The sequence below is a fragment of the Manis pentadactyla genome, chromosome 2 (genome assembly GCF_030020395.1).
Source record: "Manis pentadactyla isolate mManPen7 chromosome 2, mManPen7.hap1, whole genome shotgun sequence".
In the NCBI taxonomy this organism is placed as follows: domain Eukaryota; kingdom Metazoa; phylum Chordata; class Mammalia; order Pholidota; family Manidae; genus Manis; species Manis pentadactyla.
In genome coordinates this window covers 216,410,233-216,431,210 of record NC_080020.1, presented here as the reverse complement: position 1 = coordinate 216,431,210, position 20,978 = coordinate 216,410,233, and the positions used below count along the sequence as shown (strand labels likewise).

At 37.3% G+C, this 20,978-nt stretch overlaps 1 protein-coding gene across 18 annotated transcripts in view; it reads right to left on the bottom strand.

Moving 5' to 3' along the window:
* DTNB (dystrobrevin beta) overlaps positions 1-20,978 on the bottom strand; it is a 258,809-nt gene that overhangs the window by 167,913 nt on the left and 69,918 nt on the right. For all 18 annotated transcript variants that reach the window (XR_008995919.1, XM_057497369.1, XM_057497380.1 and 15 more), the window contains one exon: positions 3,659-3,744. Coding sequence is in view for 17 of the 18 variants with exons in the window: in XM_057497369.1 (XP_057353352.1) it covers positions 3,659-3,744 (86 nt within the window). In the remaining variant the exon portion in view is untranslated. The remainder of the gene's footprint in view (positions 1-3,658; positions 3,745-20,978) is intronic.

The window sequence follows — 20,978 nt, the reverse complement described above, 5'->3', positions numbered from 1 at the left end:
TACTGCAACAAATATACATAAAATTTGGGACACGTCTTGGATTAATTCCTCCGGATAAAACTCAAGAAGTACACGAAGTCAATGGGCATGAATATTTTACAGCCTTCCTGATACTCACTTACAGACTCTCCTTCAAAACGGTAGCACCAGTTTTTTAAAGAATTTTAAAATAAATTGCATGAATCATATGCTCCCACTTTTAATGCAAGACAGACAGGGTTTGAATATGAGATTAAATTTCTTAGAAAACAAATAGCAGAAATATAGTAAATAAATCACATAAATTGACAAGTATGGTTTCATAAATACACTTTATAGTCTATAAATTTTGTTCTCTAAGATATATTTTGGGTTTCGGACTTACTGAGTTTTGACCATGCTCAGAATTAAAGTATGTGTTCTAATTACAAATCACTGGTATTTAGAATCCTATCCTAAATTAACTTTAATCTAGTATACAGTCCCTAATGGCCAATACACTGAACCATTTCTATAAATGAAAGTTACCTGGGGATAGAAATTCTCCAGAGAGATCTGAAAAATCTAATTAAGAAGTATTTCAAACTAAAAGCACAAGTATTGCTTAAGTCATCTCAAACGTTATCTTGACACTAAAACAAGCAAACAAACAAAAATCAAATTTAAAAGATGGAGGGAAGAAAATTACAGGAAAGAATTCTAAAATAAAAGGTAAAAAGCAGAAAGATCAAACTAAAGGAAGAAGCACTAAGACATGTTCCATAAACTAGAAAACCTAACTTAAAAGCAATGCCTAACAGAGCGCGGTCAGTGGGAGGGAGATGAAACAAGAAGAAAGACAATGCAATAAACAGGTAGAAGAAAGTGATCAAACAGTCAAGGATCATTTGATGTTACAATACAGTGTTATGTCTCACTTCTGTCGACACTATTATTCAGCCATCTCGGCTAAGCAGGACAAAGGCAAGAACTTTAAAGCAAGGGGGAAAAGGATTCTCACAACAGCCAAAACTACCAATCATACCACCAAAGCAAATGCTTCTCTCATTGTATAAGCTCACTTAATGTCCATACTTTAAATACAGTGCTAAAAAGGTTGGTTATGTTTTCTCTGTCAGTAGCATCTTAAAAGTAAATCAGAAGCAAAGAGATTTCTAGAGACTGGTACACTAATAATACCAACACATTTACCAATGATAAAGGGGACACACACACATACACCCCATACTCCCTACCACCAAAAAGCTCAAGAACTGAAAAAGCACAACGTTTGAAAATATGAGAAAGGGCAAACAACCCAGAGCCCCTAATTAGCCCAAACACATCACAGAATGATACCCCTAAGAGATGAAAACTTAAAATTATGATCAGTGAACTGTTTAACAAAGGAGGCACAGACCACATTTAAAGTGATCTCCACTGTTTTTCTTGTGAAACCTTCATAAGAGTGTATATCAATGATACCTTAATAAAAACAATAAAAGAATAAAGTGATCTCCACCCTAGATGATTAAAATTAAAAAGTGAAGATAGGTTTCAATATCTGAAAATTTTACTTGTGTTAATTATCTCATTCTCTAGCCAAGATAATCATGGTAGAATAAAAAGAATAGAACTACAGAAGGTAAAAAAAAAAACCACAATTTTGAACACGAAGAAGGTAAACCATATTTTAAGTCTATCTGAATAATATAACAAGGTAATTAGTGACCTAACGAGGCTTGTATCTCATCAATCCATACACATCATGCAATGATTTGGCCTTCTCAACACACTGACATGTCATGCTTGCCTGGGCATGCATGCTACTTGAATATTGGTCACTTGTGTTCCTCTAAGAAGTTCAAAGCCCCATTAAAAAAAGTAATATCATCGATATCCCTTCCGTACTTCACATAGCACTAGAAGTTGAAATTTTTCACTAATAGGTATATTAGAGAACTACAGTAATTTTAGTCATCAACCAACAATTTGTATTTGGCAAAATTTTGGCACTAACAATGGGCCAGGTACCAGCTCTAGTAAATGTAGCAGATTTAATCATAGAAACAAAGATTCCAGAGTCATCTAGAAAGTGCAGTTATATAATCAATTTTTTAGTTTTCAACCAGTTTTTTCAGAACTATTAACAATGGCAATGTGTATTCTTTATCTGGTGCTGTCATCATCAGAAAACAGACAAACATCCCACTTTTTCTTTGTGTTTCAATGAAATATAATTTCATCTGTATTATATTATCTTCCTCAGAAAAACATCATGCTAGAAGAAAATATTAAGAAATTTCAATCAAAAAGAGTTAACATTTTGCAATACCCTGTGAAAAAAAATGAGGAGTATTTAAACCAAGCTATAATTTTTACTACCAAAATTTTGTTTTATATTGCAGCTGATTTTGAAATGATAATAACTGTCAGATAACAGCTGACCAAACATAGTTTCTAAGCTCTTTCTTTAGAATATCTAAGTCCATGCCAAGAGCCATCTAGCTTTCCACCTCTCTGTGTGATGGTAACATCTAAGAAAAAGCACAAAAAACAAACGCACCTATGAAGGAATCTAGCCTCTGTATCTTTCAATTAAAGCAAAAAATGTAGGGCACAGAGGAACATCCTGGGGATATCATCAAAATCAGTCCATGAGAAATGCTACAGGGCAGATAACCCAGTTTCTTCAACACACTAATTCACAGGTTATCACAACACTTGATTAAAACCCATGGCTTCATTCTCTCCTCCCTGAAACCTGCCAGTTTCTTACTCCATGGGTACTCAGATGATGGTACTTTGAGCACTATACTTTATCACACATATGCCTCCCACCACAGGACCAGTGTAATGAAGTACAACAATGTAGCTTATAACAGAGCACTGCAACTTGACAGCTGAGTTGAAATCCCAGCTTCACCCCCTCAGTAGACTCACCTATGAAATGGAGAAAATACCAGCTGTTGCTCAAAGAACTAAAGATGCAGTGAGAAATGTAAAGCACCTGGCACAATGCTTGATCTATCTTAGGCGGTTAGTGACTATCTAATGAGGGAATAAGTGAAAACCACAAACAGAAAAATCAAATAATTGTGAATTTCACCTCCTTTTGATTTCATCTAACATTACAGTATGTAATGAACAAGAAAATACCAAAACGGCCAACAGTAAGAAAAAAATTAGGAAAGATAACTGAGAAAAACTTGCTATCAATTTCTAAATAACTGAGCTTGACTCTAAGATACTAAGTGACAGTTTAATCACAGCAAATACCACCTGATGAAGAATGGAGTTATTAAGGGCTAATCTTGACCAAACCTGGTAAAAGCAATCAAATGTATTTTCTAACTAAAAACGACATAATCATCTTCAAGCAAGATTTTTAGTAATATGGAAAACATTTTTTAAATAAGTTTTTAAATGTCAACATTACGGTTTCAAATCTCTTCCGTTTTCTTGCTTTAAACTAAAAAAAAACAAAAACACTTAACAGATTAAGTCAACAAACTTTCCCATCTGAACAGCAGATGGCATACTTACATACTGAGTCAGCTGCTATAAAGGGAGTGATATGGCTGGAAACAACCCAAGAAGTTCAATACAGCATCATGTAAAATTCTGGAATATTCACCTAAAAGTGTTTAAAAGTCCTATTTTGATAATAAAATCTTTCAAGTAATGTGAAAATACTTACATCTTAATTTGTCCAGCATTTTTCCACCACACATGGTTGCTAACATAGCTTTAACTGAAAATACCGTCAACTTGCCTCGGCCCTCACTGCAAAATAAATTATATTAGAAATAATTGCTATCTGGAACCACAAAAACAATCAAATGTAACACTAAATACTGAGCAACCTGTAAATTAATCCCTACCTTTATATGCTACAATATTATACTGGATTTTTAGAAACCTTGGATCTTTTTCCTTTGTAGTATATTAAGGCTTCATCTTGCTAGGTGACAAGTACTAAAACTAACCTGAATTACCTGGAAAGGAGTTTTATAAACATTCTGTAAAGCAAATCTATTGTCTGTGTATGCAGAGGTCAAACGGATGAACCAGAAGTAAGTTTCCTATCAACTTAGCCTATTAAATCCACAGCTGAGGTGTTTTTAAGTATGCAAAACTGAGGCACCACCTGGTTTTAATAATAATTCATAAATGTGTCCTTCCATTGTTATGCACAAAACCAACAGGGTGCACACTGCTATGAGGATTTCACAGTACACTCATCTTTGTTCGTCTGTTTTTCTGTGACAACCTTTATGTTAACCATGTGTTTATTTTAAGAAGCTCAATCCTATCTCTCTCAGAAATTCTCATACCACCACTGTGAGAAAAGTAAAGAAGGGATAGTAATACCAATTCCTTTCTAGGAACGGAAAGACGAATGTAGAAGAATGTAAATGAATTACCCAAAGTAATGCTGTACACTACCCGCAAAGCCAAGATGGTATTGACAAGGCCCTTGGACCAACGTGTCCGCTGCTCCATCCATTCAACTGTGCTCTGGTTTCTTGGGAGATGAAATCTTTACCAGCCAGTTTTTAAAGTCATCATACGTAAATTAACAATGGGTTTTTGTGTTAATTTAATAAAGCTTGTGCTTAGAGACTTTCATAGGAACTTAGTAAAATACCTTTGTAATGATGAGAACTATATCACCTTGATTTTGAAAAGCAAGTGTCATCCTATTTATCTTTACTAATGGTCCTAAAATGTGCATCCTATTTTCCAAAATTTCTTGGTATGCAATAAGATCACAGCTGAAAAAAGGCAAATGGTTTATAAGACAGAAGGTTCTCAAGTGAAAACATCACTGGGAAATGTTTGCTATAGTCAAATATTTAACTATTATGTCTCAATAAGTTTATTCATAAGATAAAACAGGAATTCCTCAATTAGCTAAAATTAGGATGGGGCTTTTAAAATATGTAGTTCTTCAGAAATGCAGATACTATGCCCCATCTTATATGGTACCTGGCAATATAAGGAATATTCTTAGTGCACTGCATTGTATGAACAACATGAATGGCTATAAAAAGCATCAACTATATGGAAAGGAAAGGGTTTCTAAGACTGACACAGAACATTTACAGTGGACATTTCTTTTTGGTCACCAACCATCCAGCTGCCAGTGTAAACTGAGCATTGCTGAGCTTTTAAGACAAGTATACTTGTCCCCACCAAAGTATGAAGAAAGGAAAACAACCTCAGATATTTGCTTTCCCATCTTTCTCCAAAAATGAGGCAAGAGCACATGGCATGAGCTCCCCCGAGATGCACCCACTCGAGATTTCAAATAGAAAATGATTAACTTGTAGAAGCAGGAACTCCAAAGAATCCACACATGGATGGCATGGATGGCAGCAGGGAGCAGTTACATCCTGTGTCTTAAGGCAGCAGAGACAGAGCCCAGCATCAGTGGTGTCTGGGGCACAATCAACAATACCTGTACCCAGGGAGGTGGCAGCGTCTTCATGGGACCGGTTTGGTGGAATGAGTCTGAGCTTTGTTCTTGGCAGTGTGGCCATCAAGCCTGCTTTCCCACACTTCTCAGAGTCTGTGGGACACCTGTGTCCCTTTAATAGATCAGCTAGAGATTGTTTCTATTGCTTACAACTAAGAATTCTGATGGATGCAGCTTCTACCCTTATGTAAAATGGCCCAAAACATGAAGCAGCAAAAGAAAACACTCCTGACATCGAGAGTGAGAGTAAGCATGCCTGATGATCAGCAGAGCAAGAACAAGGAGGAAGTGCTTGCGAGCAGTGGAGTCCAGCCTTGCTGCAGAGCTGATGCCATTTTTTAAGGTAAATTTGCTCAAAACATTTTCTGCAGATGCAGATTTGATGATGCAAGAATATCCAGAAAAGTTCCACAGGGGAAAGTAAAAATTAACCTTAGAAGAGATTTCCATAAAAAGCAGGATATGGATTATCTATGGGGGAACACAGAAGGTCATAACACAGAATGGACAACATAAGGGGCTTCTTAGATGCAGACAGCATGCTATTTAATAGCCTCTGTAGTACTTCTATGGGATATTTGCTTTATAACAACTCATTAAACTATACTTCATTTTATGGAATTTTGTAGGTATTTTTAATTTCTCAAAACTGTTTAAAAAATGAATCCTAGAGAAATAAGGGATAAGACTAATGATTTAAGGGGGAAACATGATGAAGAAACCTACAGGTTAAAAAACATTTAAGATATATCAACTTCAATGTATAGTTTCCCATAATAAAAGTTTCCAGAATAAAGTGTATAAAAAAAAAAAAACATTAAAAGTACCAAGGCTGAAAGGCCTCATCATAAATGTCCAGAAGATTGGCTATTTATGCTATCATAAAAAGAATAAAAAATAATATGTGAAAGATCAGGAGTTACATCCAAGATAGATTACAAAGGTTAAAAAAAAAAAAGCAAGGCATGATACAAAATTGCTAGAATGCTATTGAGCAATTACATTAAAAAGAGGAAAGTAAAAATAATATGCTCATGTTTTATTTCTATATGTATAAACTACCTGCAAAAGAATATTGAAAAAATAACACTGGTTGCCTCCAGGGTAGAAAGTAGGCGCCAAAGGAAAGCAATGAAAAAGTAGGTACTTTTCACTTTATAAATATTAAACATGTCTATAAGAGAAAAGAAGGTTCTCAAGTCAATAATTCTAAGCTTCCAACTTAATATATTAGAAAAAGAATAGCAAATTAAGTCTAAAACAGCAAAAGGAAAAAATAATATGAGTCAGAACAGAAGTCAGTGAAATTGAAAATAGATAAGCAGAGAAAAATCAATAAAACCAAAGGCTGGTTTTTTGACTAAGTCAATAATGTTGATAAATATCTAGCCAGACTGACTAAGAAAAAAAGAGAAAAGGTACAGATTACCAATATCAAGAATGAAAGAAGGGATGTCACCACAGGTTCTATAAACATTACAGAAATAATAAAATATTAGAAAAACTTCACATCTGAAAACTTTAGAATTTGGATGAACTAGACAGACACAAATTACTCCTTACAAAACACAAACTATAAATCTCACTCAAGAAGAAATAGAAAACCTGAATAGGTCCATATCCATTACAGAAACTGAATCTTTATTTTTCAAGCCTTCCAAAAAAGAAGCTCCTTATTCACATCTGTGCTTGCAAATTCTAAATATCTACAGAAGAAATAATTGCATTTCTATACTAACTCTTTCAGTGAATAGAAAAAGAGGGAACACATCCTAATTCTTTTATGAGGCCAACATTATTTTAATACCAAAACACATAACTACATTATAGCAAAACAAGTCAGTATCCTACATGAACATAGACACAAAGATCTTCAACAAATGTGAGCAAATCAAATGTAGCAATATATAGAAAGGATAAAAATCACAACTAAGAAATGTAACACTGGTTTGACATTTGAAAATCAATCAATACAATTCACCATATTAACAGATTAAAAGAGTCTGAATAAATACAGATGAGAAAATTCAACAACCATTCCTGAAATTATTCTCAGAAGGAAAAGAAGGGAACTTAATCTGATCACGAGTATCTTAAAAAACAAACAAATGGTGCTAACACCATTCTTAATGATGAAAGACTATTAAGTGCTTTTCCCCTCAGATCAAGAACAAACCAAGGATGACTACATTCAGAAAACATCACACTGGAGAACCCAGCTGGCACAATAAGGCAAGAAAAGACTGAAAAGGGCATAAAGATTGAAAATGCAAAAAGAAAACTCTACGCCAAAAAATGAAAAGTTCTGTATAGACAATCTCAAAGAATTCGCAAAAAAATAGATTCCATAGAAGTTACCATAAACACATAATAAGGAATTTCATCAAGGTTCAGTAAGGTCAACATAAAAATCCAATTTTAATTCTATAAACTAGCAAAAGATAATTTGAAATACAATAGCACCAAAAATATGAAAAACCTAGATTAAAATGTTTTTAAAAACATATGTTCAAGTTGTGTATGCTAAAATCTACAAAATACTGATGAAAGAAATCAAAGAGGTAAATGGAGAGATACATGATGTTCATGAAATGAAAGACTCCGTATTGTTAAAATGTCAAACTGATCAGAATATATTAGGATACCTTTGTATCAGAAAGATAATTCTTTGTATTTTCTTAGAGTTCTAAACACATACATATTTCAAAAAGGTATGAGAATAGAATAAAGATACTACTTAGATGCCTAAATCTTGGTATTTTTAAAAAGTTCCTTGTGTTATATTAACATGCATCCAGAACTAAGAACTACCAACACAGAACTCTGAGGGCAATACTAACAGTTTCACTTTTATCTTGCCAGCAAAAATAAACTGAAGGACATAGTAAAAGATTAAAGAGAATTAATCATATTGTGATTGTATAACTCTTTCTGGCTCCAAATTTCATGTTCTTCCTTCAAAGAGACAAAAGTGCATCTTTTATGTCAAAGAAATAATCAATCTCCCCAGGTTTTCTTCTGCCTGCTACTTCTATAGCTTTTCTTCTTCCTACCTAATCACAACCTTTAAATAGAACTCGTGCCACATGTCGAATTTAACGAGTATCATAATTCTTCCAAGTGGTAAAGACACCTCAAGACAAATGCTGGGCATAGAAGCCACAGGGCATAAATATGCAAAGAAGTAAAAAGCTAACCTTTTCAAACAATAAGGCTTCTCTCTCACTTACCAACTTAACATTTCCCGGTATGGCCCCGGAAGATGACTGGTTAGCCAGAGACGGGTAAGATTCCTCAAGGGAGGAACAACCTAAGACAGGCACAGTCGCAGGGGGGCCATCAGGTGAGAAATTGGGGATCAACAGAGGTGAGGCTTAGAACCTCACCCCCCCTGTTCTGAGAGAAATCTTCTGCATACATGGATGTTTATTGCCCTCGTCTAGCTCGGATTAACACATAGTCTACAGGCACACACCTGATCATCTACATTTGCTCTCTTACAACACTAAACTCTGTTTTCTACCTTTATCTCGTATCTACCTACCACTTCAGCATTTTATTAACAATAATAATAATAGAGAAATGTGGTATCCACATATAAATCAAGTTTAAAAATCAAATGAATATTCATATTTGAACATAATGCATGAACAAAACCCAAAGCTTCTGTGATGACTGCCCTTGTACTGTTCACCATGTAACTTATCCACTATGTAAGAATTTGTACTCCATGTAAGAATTTGTTCGTTATGCATCAGAAGATTGGAGACTGACGAAAATTAGGCTTGGGGTGGATTAATGATTGTGCATTGAGTATTGACCCCCCTATACAGAAATTTATTGTTGTTAACAACTATTTGATCAATAAATATGAGAGATGCCCTCACCAAAAAAAAAAAAAAAAAAAATTAGTTCTTGGCCATCAGGAGAGAAATTGGGGACCAACAAAGGGGAGGCTTAGAACCTCACCCCCCATGTTTTGAGAGAAATCCTCTGCATCCGTGGATGTTTTGTTGCCCTTGTCTAGCTTGGATTAATACTTAGTCTATAGGCACAGACCTGATCATCTACATTTGCCCTCTTACAGCACTAAATTATGTTTTCTACCTTTATCTTGCATCTACCTGCCACTTCAGCATTTTATTAAAATAATAATAATAATAATAATAAGGGAGAAATGTGGGATTCACATATAAATCAAGTATAAAAATCAAACGAATAATCATATCTGACTTGACTGTTTATAGTTCATGATGCGTGATCAAAACCGAAAGTTTCTGTGATATGACTGCCCTTGCACTGTTCACCATGTAAGAACTTGTTTGTTATGCTTCAGAAGATTGGAGACCGTTGAGATATAGGCTTGGGGTTGATTAATGACTGTGCATTGAGTCCCCTATACAGAATTTTATTGTTATTAACAACCATTTGATCAATAAATATGAGATGCCCTCTCAAAAAAAAAAAAAAAGTGCATCTTTCCCTTGCTGTGAAGAAGAAACTAATGCACCTGCGCAAACAGGAGAGCCTAGCATGCTGGCAAGATAGCCAGTCCAACTCCACTCTGTTACTGAAGATTTAAGCAATAGTCCCATCAATAAATGCCATACATCACATCTTAATGGTTATTATTACTCCTATTTTACTCCTAAATATTATTGTAATAGCACTTAACACTTTTTCCTAATCTTAAAAATGCTTTAAAAACCCTAATCTTTGCACCACTTTGCATCCCTTATTCAAATAGTCTTCAACTCAACTCTGTTGCAAATAATAGTTCTAGATTCAAAATAGTTCTAGATCCAAATACAGAATAACAGAAATACTTCTCAATTGATCTGGATCAGCACTAAAACCCATATCATTAGTAATATTCTAGTCTCGATAGCTGGTCACAAATCAAGTTGTCTGTAGATACATTAACAGAACAGGGCTTTAATCCCTCAACTAATTATTATAAGGAATGTGTGGTCTCTTAACTCGTCATCTCTCCTATCTACTTTCCAACCATTTTCCTATCCACAGCAACCACAAAGCAATCCCCCCAACATCATCTCCCAATGTTTTGGGTGTGGAAATGTTTGTGTGTTTAACATTGCATGCTCTACTCAATGTAAGGGATACACAGCTAAGTGTCCACGTGTAAGTCAATGGGATAAAGGGAATATATAAATAAGGTTGATGGTGTTTTAAGTATGGGAAAAAGGACAGGTATCTGAAATTAAGTATCAGAGTAAATATAAGGGTGATAAATTTGCAAACTGAAAAGATTTGGAAGACTTTTTGTTTATGAATCTGTTTATAAGTATGTAATTGCACATCCTGGAAAAGGCGAGTGGGCTCAGGTCTTAATTATGAACTCTTCTTCCCTACTTATAACTTTTACCATCATTTACAACTCTAGGTTCACAGTTTCAACTATCAAAAGGTCTATGCATCCTTCATTAGGAAATATTAATACAAACAAATTCATAAATGGTAACACTTAAAGATACTTGTAAATAGTTCTTAAAGATACTTATACAAAAATCTAAGTACACAATGGAGGAGCTAAGATGGCGGCGTGAGTAGGGCAGCGGAAATCTCCTCCCAAAACCATATATATTTTTGAAAATACAACAAATACAACTATTCCGAAAAGAGAGACCAGAAGATACAGTACAACAGCCAGGCTACACCTACATCTGCAAGAACTCAGAGCCTCACGAAGGGGGTAAGATACAACCCGCGGACCGGCAGGACCCAAGCACCCCTAACCCCAGCTCCCCGGCAGGAGGAGAGGAGTTGGAGCGGGGAGGGAGTGGGAGCCAAGGACTGCTAAATACCCAGCCCTAATCATTCGCACCGGGAGCGCAGACACACATTGCGTGGTGTGCAGGATATTAGGGAAACGGAACAGTAAAACCTGCGAGCAGGTCCCTGCAGCCAGCGCCCCTGGGACAAAAGAAAAACGAGAGTCTTTTGAAACTCTTAAAGGGACAGAGGCCTCACAGCTGGGCGGAAGCATCCTGGCACACTCAGCTCAGCAGCTGGGAACCTGGGAAACTCTGGGCGCCCTAACCCTCTGGGAAGCAATACAGCTCTGAGGCCCCTCACGGTGTTAAATAGCCTCCCATCCATTCCCTCTCCAGCGTGGCCCCGCCATAGCAGGGGAGCAGCCTGAGAGCAACCACACCCACAGCAGCTGCCCAGAGCCTCCTCCGCAGCTGCCCAGGCCAGAATCAGAAGCCCTGCTGGTGTGCACAGACAGAGGAAGCCAGGAAAAGGCACTAAGGGTTGCTGTTCTCGCAGGAGAACACACCCAGCGCACCTGCCCCTCACTGCAGGGCTCTGGGATGCCGTGATGTCTGCCCTGCCCATGGCAACTCAGGAAATAAAACCAGAAGCTGCTCCGAGGAGGGCAAGGTGACCAGCAAGCAGGAAGGGACTTTGTTCTCCCAGGTAACACATACACCAACTGCCACGACTACCTCTATAGCCATGATAAGGCAGAAGAATCTGATCCAGTCTAGAATCACCCAGTCAAACCCCGAGAGGGAGCCTGGGGAGATAGATTTAACCAATCTTCCTGAAAAAGACTTCAAAGTAAAGGTCATAACTATCTGATGGACCTGCAGAGAAATATGCAAGAGCTAAAGGATCAAGTTAGGAGGGAGAGTACAGAAATAAAACAATCTCTGGAAGGACTTAAGAGCAGACTTGATGAGGTGCAAGAGGCCATTAAGGGAATAGAAATCAGAGAAAAGGAACACAGAGAAGCTGGGGCATAGAGAGATAAAAGGATCTCCAGGAATGAAAGAATATTAAGAGAACCGTGTCACCATCCAAACGGAACAATATTCGCATTATAGTGGTACTAGAAGAAGAAGAGAGAAAAAGAGATTAAAAGTGTATTTGAAGAAATAATTGCTGAAAACTTCCCCAAACTAGGGGAGGAAACAGTCTCTCAGACCATGGAAGCCCACAGAACTCCCAACACAAGTGACCTAAGGAAGACAACACTAAGACACATAATAATTAAAATGGCAAAGATCAAGGACAAGGACAGAGTATGAAAGGCAGCCAGAGAGAGAGAAAAGAAGTCACCTACAAAGGAAAACCCATGAGGCTATCATCAGAATTCACAACAGAAACCTTACATGCCAGAAGAGAACTTGAACCAAGAATACTGTATCCAGCACAATTATCATTTAAATATGAAGGAGGGATTAAACAATTCCCAGACAAGCAAAAGTTGAGGGAATTTGCCTCCCACAAACAACCTCTACAGGATATTTTAAAGGGACTGCTCTAGATGGAAGCACTCCTAAGGCAAAATAGATGTCCCCATAGAAAATAAAATCACAGCAAAGAAAGCAGACCAAACAAATACTAACTAAAGACAAAAAATAAAATCAACTACTCACAAAAACAGTCAAAAGAAACACAAAAGAGCACAGAATAAAACACTTAACATATAAATAGTGGAGGAGGAAGAATAAGAAGGGAGAGAAATAAAGAATCATCAGACTGTGTTTATAATAGCTTAATAAGCGAGTTAAGTTAGACGGTTAGATAGTAAAGAAGCTACCCTTGAACCTTTGGTAACCATGACTCTAAAGCCTGCAATGGCAATAAGAAGAATATCTTTCAATAATCATCCTAAATATGAATGGACTGAATGCACCAATCAAAAGACACAGAGTAATAGAATGGATAAAAGAGCAAGACCCATCTATATGCTGCCTACAAGAGACTCACCTCAAACCCAAAGACATGCACAAACTAAAAGTAAAGGTATGGAAAAATATATTTCATGCAACTAATAGGGAGAAAAAAGCAGATGTTGCAGTACTAATCATTGTATCAGACAAAATAGACATCAAAACAAAGAAAGTAACAAGAGATAAAGAAGGACATTACACAATGATAAAGCGGTCAGTCCAACTAGAGGATATAACCATTCTAAATATATATATGCACACAATACAGGAGCACCAACATATGTGAAACAAATACTAACAGAATTAAAGGAGGAAATAGAATGCAATGCATTCATTTTAGGAGACTTCAACACACCACTCACTCCAAAGGACAGATCCACCAGACAGAAAATAAGGAAGGACACAGAGGCACTGAACAACACACTAGAACAGATGGACCTAATAGACATCTGTAGAACTCTACACCCAAAAACTGCAGGATACACATACTTCTCAAGTGCACATGGAACATTTTCCAGAATAGACCACATACTAGGCCACAAAATGAGCCTCAGTAAATGCAAAAAGATTGAAATTGTACCAACCAACTTCTCAGACCACAAAGGTATAAAACTAGAAATAAACTGTACAAAGAAAGCAAAAAGGCTCACAAACACACGGAGGCTTAACAACATACTCCTAAATAATCAATGGATCAATGACCAAATTAAAATAGAGATCAAGCAATATACGGAGACAAATGACAACAGTACAAAGCCCCAAGTTCTGTGGGATGCAGCGAAAGCAGTTCTGAAAGGAAAGTATATAGCAATCCAGGCATATTTAAAGAAGGAAGAACAATCCCAAATGAATAGTCTAAAGTCACAACTACTGAAATTAGAAAAAGAAGAACAAATGAGGCCCAAAGTCAGCAGAAGGAGGGACATAATAAAGATCAGAGAGAAGAAATAAATAAAATTGAGAATAATAAAACAATAGAAAAAATCAATGAAACCAAGAGCTGGTTCGTTGAGAAAATAAACAAAATAGATAAACTCCTAGCCAGTCTTATTAAGAGAAAAAGAGAATCTACACACATCAACAGAATCAAAAATGAGAAAGGAAAAATCACGACGGACCCCATAGAAATACAAAGAGTCATTAGAGAATACTATGAGAATCTATATGCTAACAAGCTGGAAAACCTAGAAGAAATGGAAAACATCCTAGAAAAATACAACCTTCCAAGACTGACCAAGGAAGAAACACAAAATCTGGACAGACCAATTACCAGCAATGAAATTGAAGCGGCAATCAAAAAACTACCAAAGCACAAAACCCCCGGGCCAGATGGATTTACCTCGGAATTTTATCAGACATAAAGGGAAGACATAATACCCATTCTCCTTAAAGTTTTCCGAAAAACAGAAGAGGAAGGAATACTTCCAAACTCATTCTATGAATCCAACATCACCCTAATACCAAAACCCAACAAAAAAGAAAATTACAGACCAATATCCCTGATGAACGTAGATGCAAAAATACTCAATAAAATATTAGCAAACAGAATTCAAAAATACATCAAAAGGATCATACACCATGACCAAGTGGGATTCATCCCAGGGATGCAAGGATGGTACAACATTCGAAAATCCATCAACATCATCCACCACATCAACAAAAAGAAGGACAAAAAGAACATGATCATCTCCATAGACGCTGAAAAAGCATTCAACAAAATTCAACATCCATTCATGATAAAAACTCAACAAAATAGGTATAGAGGGCAAGTACCTCAACATAATAAAGGCCATATATGATAAACCCACAGCCAACATCATACTTAACAGCAAGAAGCTGAAAGCTTTTCCTCTAAGATCGGGAAAAAGACAGGGATGCCCACACTCCCCACTGTTATTCAACATAGTACTGGAGATCCTAGCTATGGCAATTAGACAACACAAAGAAATAAAAGGCATCCAGATTGGTAAAGAAGAAGTCAAACTGTCACTATTTGCAGATGACATGATATTGTACATAAAAAACCCTAAAGACTCCACTCCAAAACTACTAGACTTAATATTGAAATTCAGCAAAGTTACAGGATACAAAATTAATACACAGATATCTGTGGCTTTCCTATACACTAGCAATGAACTAACAGAAAGAGAAATCAGGAAAACAATTCCATTCACAATTGCATCAAGAAGAATAAAATACCTAGGAATAAACCTAACCAAGGAAGTGAAAGACCTATACCCCAAAAACTATAAGACACTCTTAATAGAAATTAAAGAGGACACTAACAAATGGAAACTCATCCCATGCTCTTGGCTAGGAAGAATTAATATTGTCAAAATGGCCATCCTGCCTAAAGCAATCAACAGATTCGATGCAATCCCTATCAAAACACCAACAGCATTCTTCAACGTACTGGAACAGTTCTAAAATTCATATGGAACCATCAAAGACCCCAAATAGCCAAAGCAATCCTGAGAAGGAAGAATAAGGTGGGGGGGATCTCACTCCCCAACTTCAAACTCTACTACAAAGTCACAGTGATCAAGGCAATTTGGTACTGGCACAAGAACAGAGCCACAGACCAGTGGAACAGAATAGAGACTCCAAACATTAACCCAAACATCTATGGTCAAATAATATACGATAAAGGAGTCATGGCCATACAATAGGGAAATGAGTCTCTGCAACAGATGGTGCTGGCAAAACTGGACAGCTACATGTAAGAGAATGAAACTGGATCACTGTCTAACCCCATACACAAAAGTAAATTCAAAATGGATCAAAGACCTGAATGTAAGTCATGAAACCATAAAACTCTTAGAAAAAAACATAGGCAAAAATCTCTTAGACATAAACATGAGTGAATTCTTCATGAACATATCTCCCCAGGCAAGGGAAACAAAAGCAAAAATGAGCAAGTGGGACTATATCAAGCTGAAAAGCTTCTATACAGCAAAGGACACCATCAATAGAACAATAAGGTATCCTACAGCATGGGAGATTATATTCATAAATGACAGATCCGATAAAGGGTTGACATCCAAAATATACAAAGAGCTCATGCACCTCAACAAACAAAAAGCAAATAATCCAATGAAAAAATGGGCAGAGGAGCTGAATAGACAGTTCTCTAAAGAAGAAATTCAGATGGCCAACAGACACATGAAAAGATGCTCCACATCACTTGTCATCAGAGAAATGCAAATTAAAACCACAATGAGATATCACCTACCACCAGTAAGGGTTGCCACTATCCAAAAGACAAACAACAACAAATGTTGGTGAGGTTGTGGAGAAAGGGGAACCCTCCTACACTGCTGGTGGGAATGTAAATTAGTTCAACCATTGTAGAAAGCAGTATGGAGGTTCCTCAAAAAGCTCAAAATAGAAATATCATTTGACCCAGGAATTCCACTTCTAGGAATTTACCCTAAGAATGTAGCAGCTCTGTTTGAAAAAGACAGATGCACCCCTATGTGTACTGCAGCACTATTTACAATAGCCAAGAAATGGAAGCACCCTAAGTATCCATCAGTAGATGAATGGATAAAGATGTGGTACATATACACAATGGAATATTATTCAGCCATAAGAAGAAAACAAATCCTACCATTTGCAACAACATGGATGGAGCTAGAGGGTATTATGCTCAGTGAAATAAGCCAGGCAGATAAAGACAAGTACCAAATGGTTTCACTCATATGTGGAGTATAAGAACAAAGAAAAAACTGAAGGAACAAAACAGCAGCAGAAACACAGAACCCAAGAATGTACTAACAGTTACCAAAGGGGAAGGGACTGGGGAGGATGGGTGGGAGGGGAGGGGTTAGGGAGAGGGGGGAAGAAAGGGGGCATTATACATGATTAGCATGTATAATGTGTGGGGGGGGCACGGGGCGGGCTGTGCAACACAAAGAAGACAAGTAGTGATTCTACAGCATCTTACTACGCTGATGGACAGTGACTGTAAAGGGGTTTGTGGGGGAGACTTCGTGATGGGGGGAGTCTAGTAAACATAATGTTCCTCATGTAACTGTAGATTAATGATACCAAAATTTTTAAAAATCTAAGTATCAGCATAAGGAAATAATCCCCTGATGAAATTAGTGATGGGGTATTCTCACAATTCTTACTTCCTCAAATCACTTATATTTTTCTCTTCAGAAAGAAAATGACTTAGCTCCTTCCTCTCAACTGTTTACTTTGTAGCCTGAACTTCAGCCTTTACTGCTTTGCTCTGAATGCTTTCCTTCCTTGGAACTGAAATCCCTTGGCCTACTTTAAGCCTAACTACAACTTCCTATAACTGCGCCCAGACAAAGCAAAGGTAAAGTGTCACTTTTACTTTTCTAATGATTCACTAGAGCTCCTACATTCTTCCTCTACAATTAGAGGCAGTAGAAAGAAACTGCAGTCCCCTTAGCAGCCTAACACCCTATGATTATGTCCTTTACCTAACTGATTCTTTCTTCTGGGGAAAAATCATTCTTGATCCTTCCCACCAGATATCTGAATTTCATCTGCATACACTTGTCAAGTTACATTTAAAACTAAACAGTAGCTGCCCACAAATGTCCATGTTTTTCGTACTTCCCATGTAAACTGCTAGTTCATACCAGAATCATTTCTCTTCAAATACAATATGGAAAAGACATTTAACTTGGTTAAATGTGTGACTCACTTAAAATCTGGTCTATGAGAGCTGCAGAGTTGATTAGCAGATCAATATTTAAGATGTAACCCAATTAACAATGAATTAGCCCCCACATAAAGATGGTAACATGGAAGGAAAAACACAAAACGTGTTGAGGATGACAAGACAGAGGCCTTGTTTTTCACCCAACCCAACAGAATGTCTCCAGGAAGCATCTGCCCTGATGATGGTCTTTCTCAGACTTCTCTGCATGATTCATTTCCATAGACCTATCATTTCAGTCTGACAATAAACTCTCCAAATGACTTCTAAAAAGAGTTCTTATTATCCAACATAGGAAACACCAAGATTAGCTCTGTGCTAAGCTAAGCAGACAGTGAGTCACTCTGAATAAACACTGTTATGTTTTAACATGCAGGCACCTTCAGAAGCCTCTGTAATCCTTACCTGTGCCCTATGGATAGGAATGTGCTTATTTCATTTTAGTAAATTCTCAAATTCTATTTTTCGATATTTAAACTAACCTAATTTGGATAGTGTTTATAGCTTTGCACTAATAAGAACTTGCTATTCAACTTCTTTGAAAACAAAAGACTACAGGGAGCATTTTTTTTACTTAAGAATACAAGCTGTCTCTACATCTTTAGCAAACAATTTTGGATGCTGCCAACTGTAAATTAGAACTTTTTGCATAAAAATAGACTTCTAGTTTAGAAAGACTATTTCTAGTCCAATTATCGTATGTAGTTAAATGTAATAAGCGCATTTCTCTTTGATGTTCAGAAACTCATATTTTTCCAATTTATCTTAATTTGGAAAACTTCACAGTGAATGGATTATGCAAGAATCAACTGCAAATCAATAATCTGTTTGGCAAATGTCAAACAGCTTAATCAAGTAAAAATCAACTGAGAATATTATTCCGTTATATCACAATCAGAATGCCTGTTAATTTTGACTTCAATCTTACAAATATTTATTAAGAATTCAGCATTGTATTTATTGAGGAATCACAGAGATCTACAGTATTATCTCTGTTGCAGGGACCCTCAATCTTATTTGTACACTCAGGAAGCAGTTCAGGGCATGACATAATTGAAAATCAAAAGACTGATACAGAGAAGTACTATAGGTCATCATAGGGATGAAAATGGAGTTGGTGATAACAAGGAAGGATACAGAGAAGGCAAAAACGAGTGTTTGTGTGAGTGTGTGTGTGTGTGTGTGTGTGCATGTGTGTGTGTGTGTGTGTGTGTATGAGAAAGAGATGGGAGATCAACAAAAATGCACGGAGAAATGACCATGTCATATCAAAAAAATTTTTAATTGCCCTCAGTAGCTTAATTAGAGCTTGATGTGAGCAGGGAATTAAGACTGACACAATTAGACCTAACTAAGGAGGATGAACTTCATTCAAAAAACACAGAGAGTTTTTGAAGGTTCTGTGAGGTGGGAAGTTTACATGATGAAACAGTGTCTTATTTGGATTAATTTGGAGTGAGTACTGAATGGACTAGAGAAGTCTGCTACTACCTCTCTCCTCACTTTCAGAGCAAAACAAAGGCAAGGGAAAAGCAACACACTAAGAAAAAGTATTCCTCTTGTCCTTTCTTTAAGAAACAAAAAAACCTTATAAAAAATAAATAATAAAATAAGGCCAAAATAATAAGCAAAAAAAAATTTTTTTTTAAATGTTAACTAATGGTCAACCTCTATGCAGATCTGCATATCCTGAAATGAAGAAGATTCTTCTTTGATTGGCTTAAAGATGGCAGCGTGAGAGGTGAGACAGAAAACTCATCCCAAAACCACATATATAATGAAAATACAGGAAATACAACTAATCCTGAAAGAGCAACAGGAAAGAACACTGTGACAGACTGCCTACATTTGGGGGAAAAGACCTCATGGAAAAGGGTAAAGTACCAAAACCACAATCTAGCGGGACCCAAGCCCTTCCCCCACCCCAGCTCACTGGTGAGAGGAAGAGAAAGAGAGCAGGAAGGGGATGGATGCCTAGGATTGTTGAACATCCAGCCCTGGAGATCTGTGCTGGAAGCACGAACCTACGTTACATGGTGCACTGGAGATTAGAGGGGTTGGAAAGCTGAGAGAGGCAGAATACCCGGAGAGACTGAGATTCCAGCCACTTGTGGAGAACAGGCATCCTCAGCCAGGCACTCTGGGACAAAAGAAAGGTAGGTACTCTGAGAGACTTCCCAACACCAAGAGTGCTGCTAAAGGGGAAAGGATTGCTCATACCTTGCTCCTCAGTAGAAACGGCAGGTGGACAAAATTGTCCAGGCACACTCATCCCAGCAGGGTGAGAATTTTTAGGAGCTTCAGGCACTCCATCCCCCTTGCTGGCTACACAGCTCCAAGGCTCCCAACCATGATATGCAACCTGCTGCTCCACCCTCCCAGCCAGCACTGTCACAAACCTGTTGCCCCGGCCACTGCGCCAGGCCAGCCAGAAGGCAGCCCCACCTACAGCAGCTAAAATGACATAGCATAGAGGCTCCTCCCTGTGCACTCAGCCCCACTGGCCCTGGAAGTGGAGGCAGGCACTGTAGCCAGGAAGCAGAAAAGAGCTTTCTTCCTGGCAGGCACCAGCACCACTAGCCTGCGAACTGCACCATTGCTCCGGGGCAGAACAGCTCCAGAGAGTACAGTAGCTACTGGGCACTAGAGGGCACCACCTTCAAATATTAAATGTCAAAGGAACCTGGTTCAATCCAAAATTCCACAAACACCAGAAAGAGGGCCAAGTGAAACTGAACTCACCAATCTTCTTGAAAGAGATTTCAAAATAAAAATCATAAACATGCTCATGGAGCTACAGAAAAATATTCAGGACCTCAGGGAGGAATTCAAGAAAGAGAAAGAAACTGAAAAATATAGTATCTGAAATGAAACATACAATGGAGGGATTTAAAAGCAGATTAGATGTAGTAGAGGAGACAGTAAATGAAACAGATTTTAGAGAACAGGAATACAAAGAAGCTGAGGCACAGAGAGAAAAAAGAATCTCTAGGGATTAAAGAATATTGAGAGAACTGTGTGACCAATCCAAATGAAACAATATTTGCATTATAGGGGTACCAGAAGAAGAAAGAGAAAAAGGGATAGAAAGTATCTTTGAGGAGGTAATTGCTGAAAACTTCCCCAATCTGGGGATGGA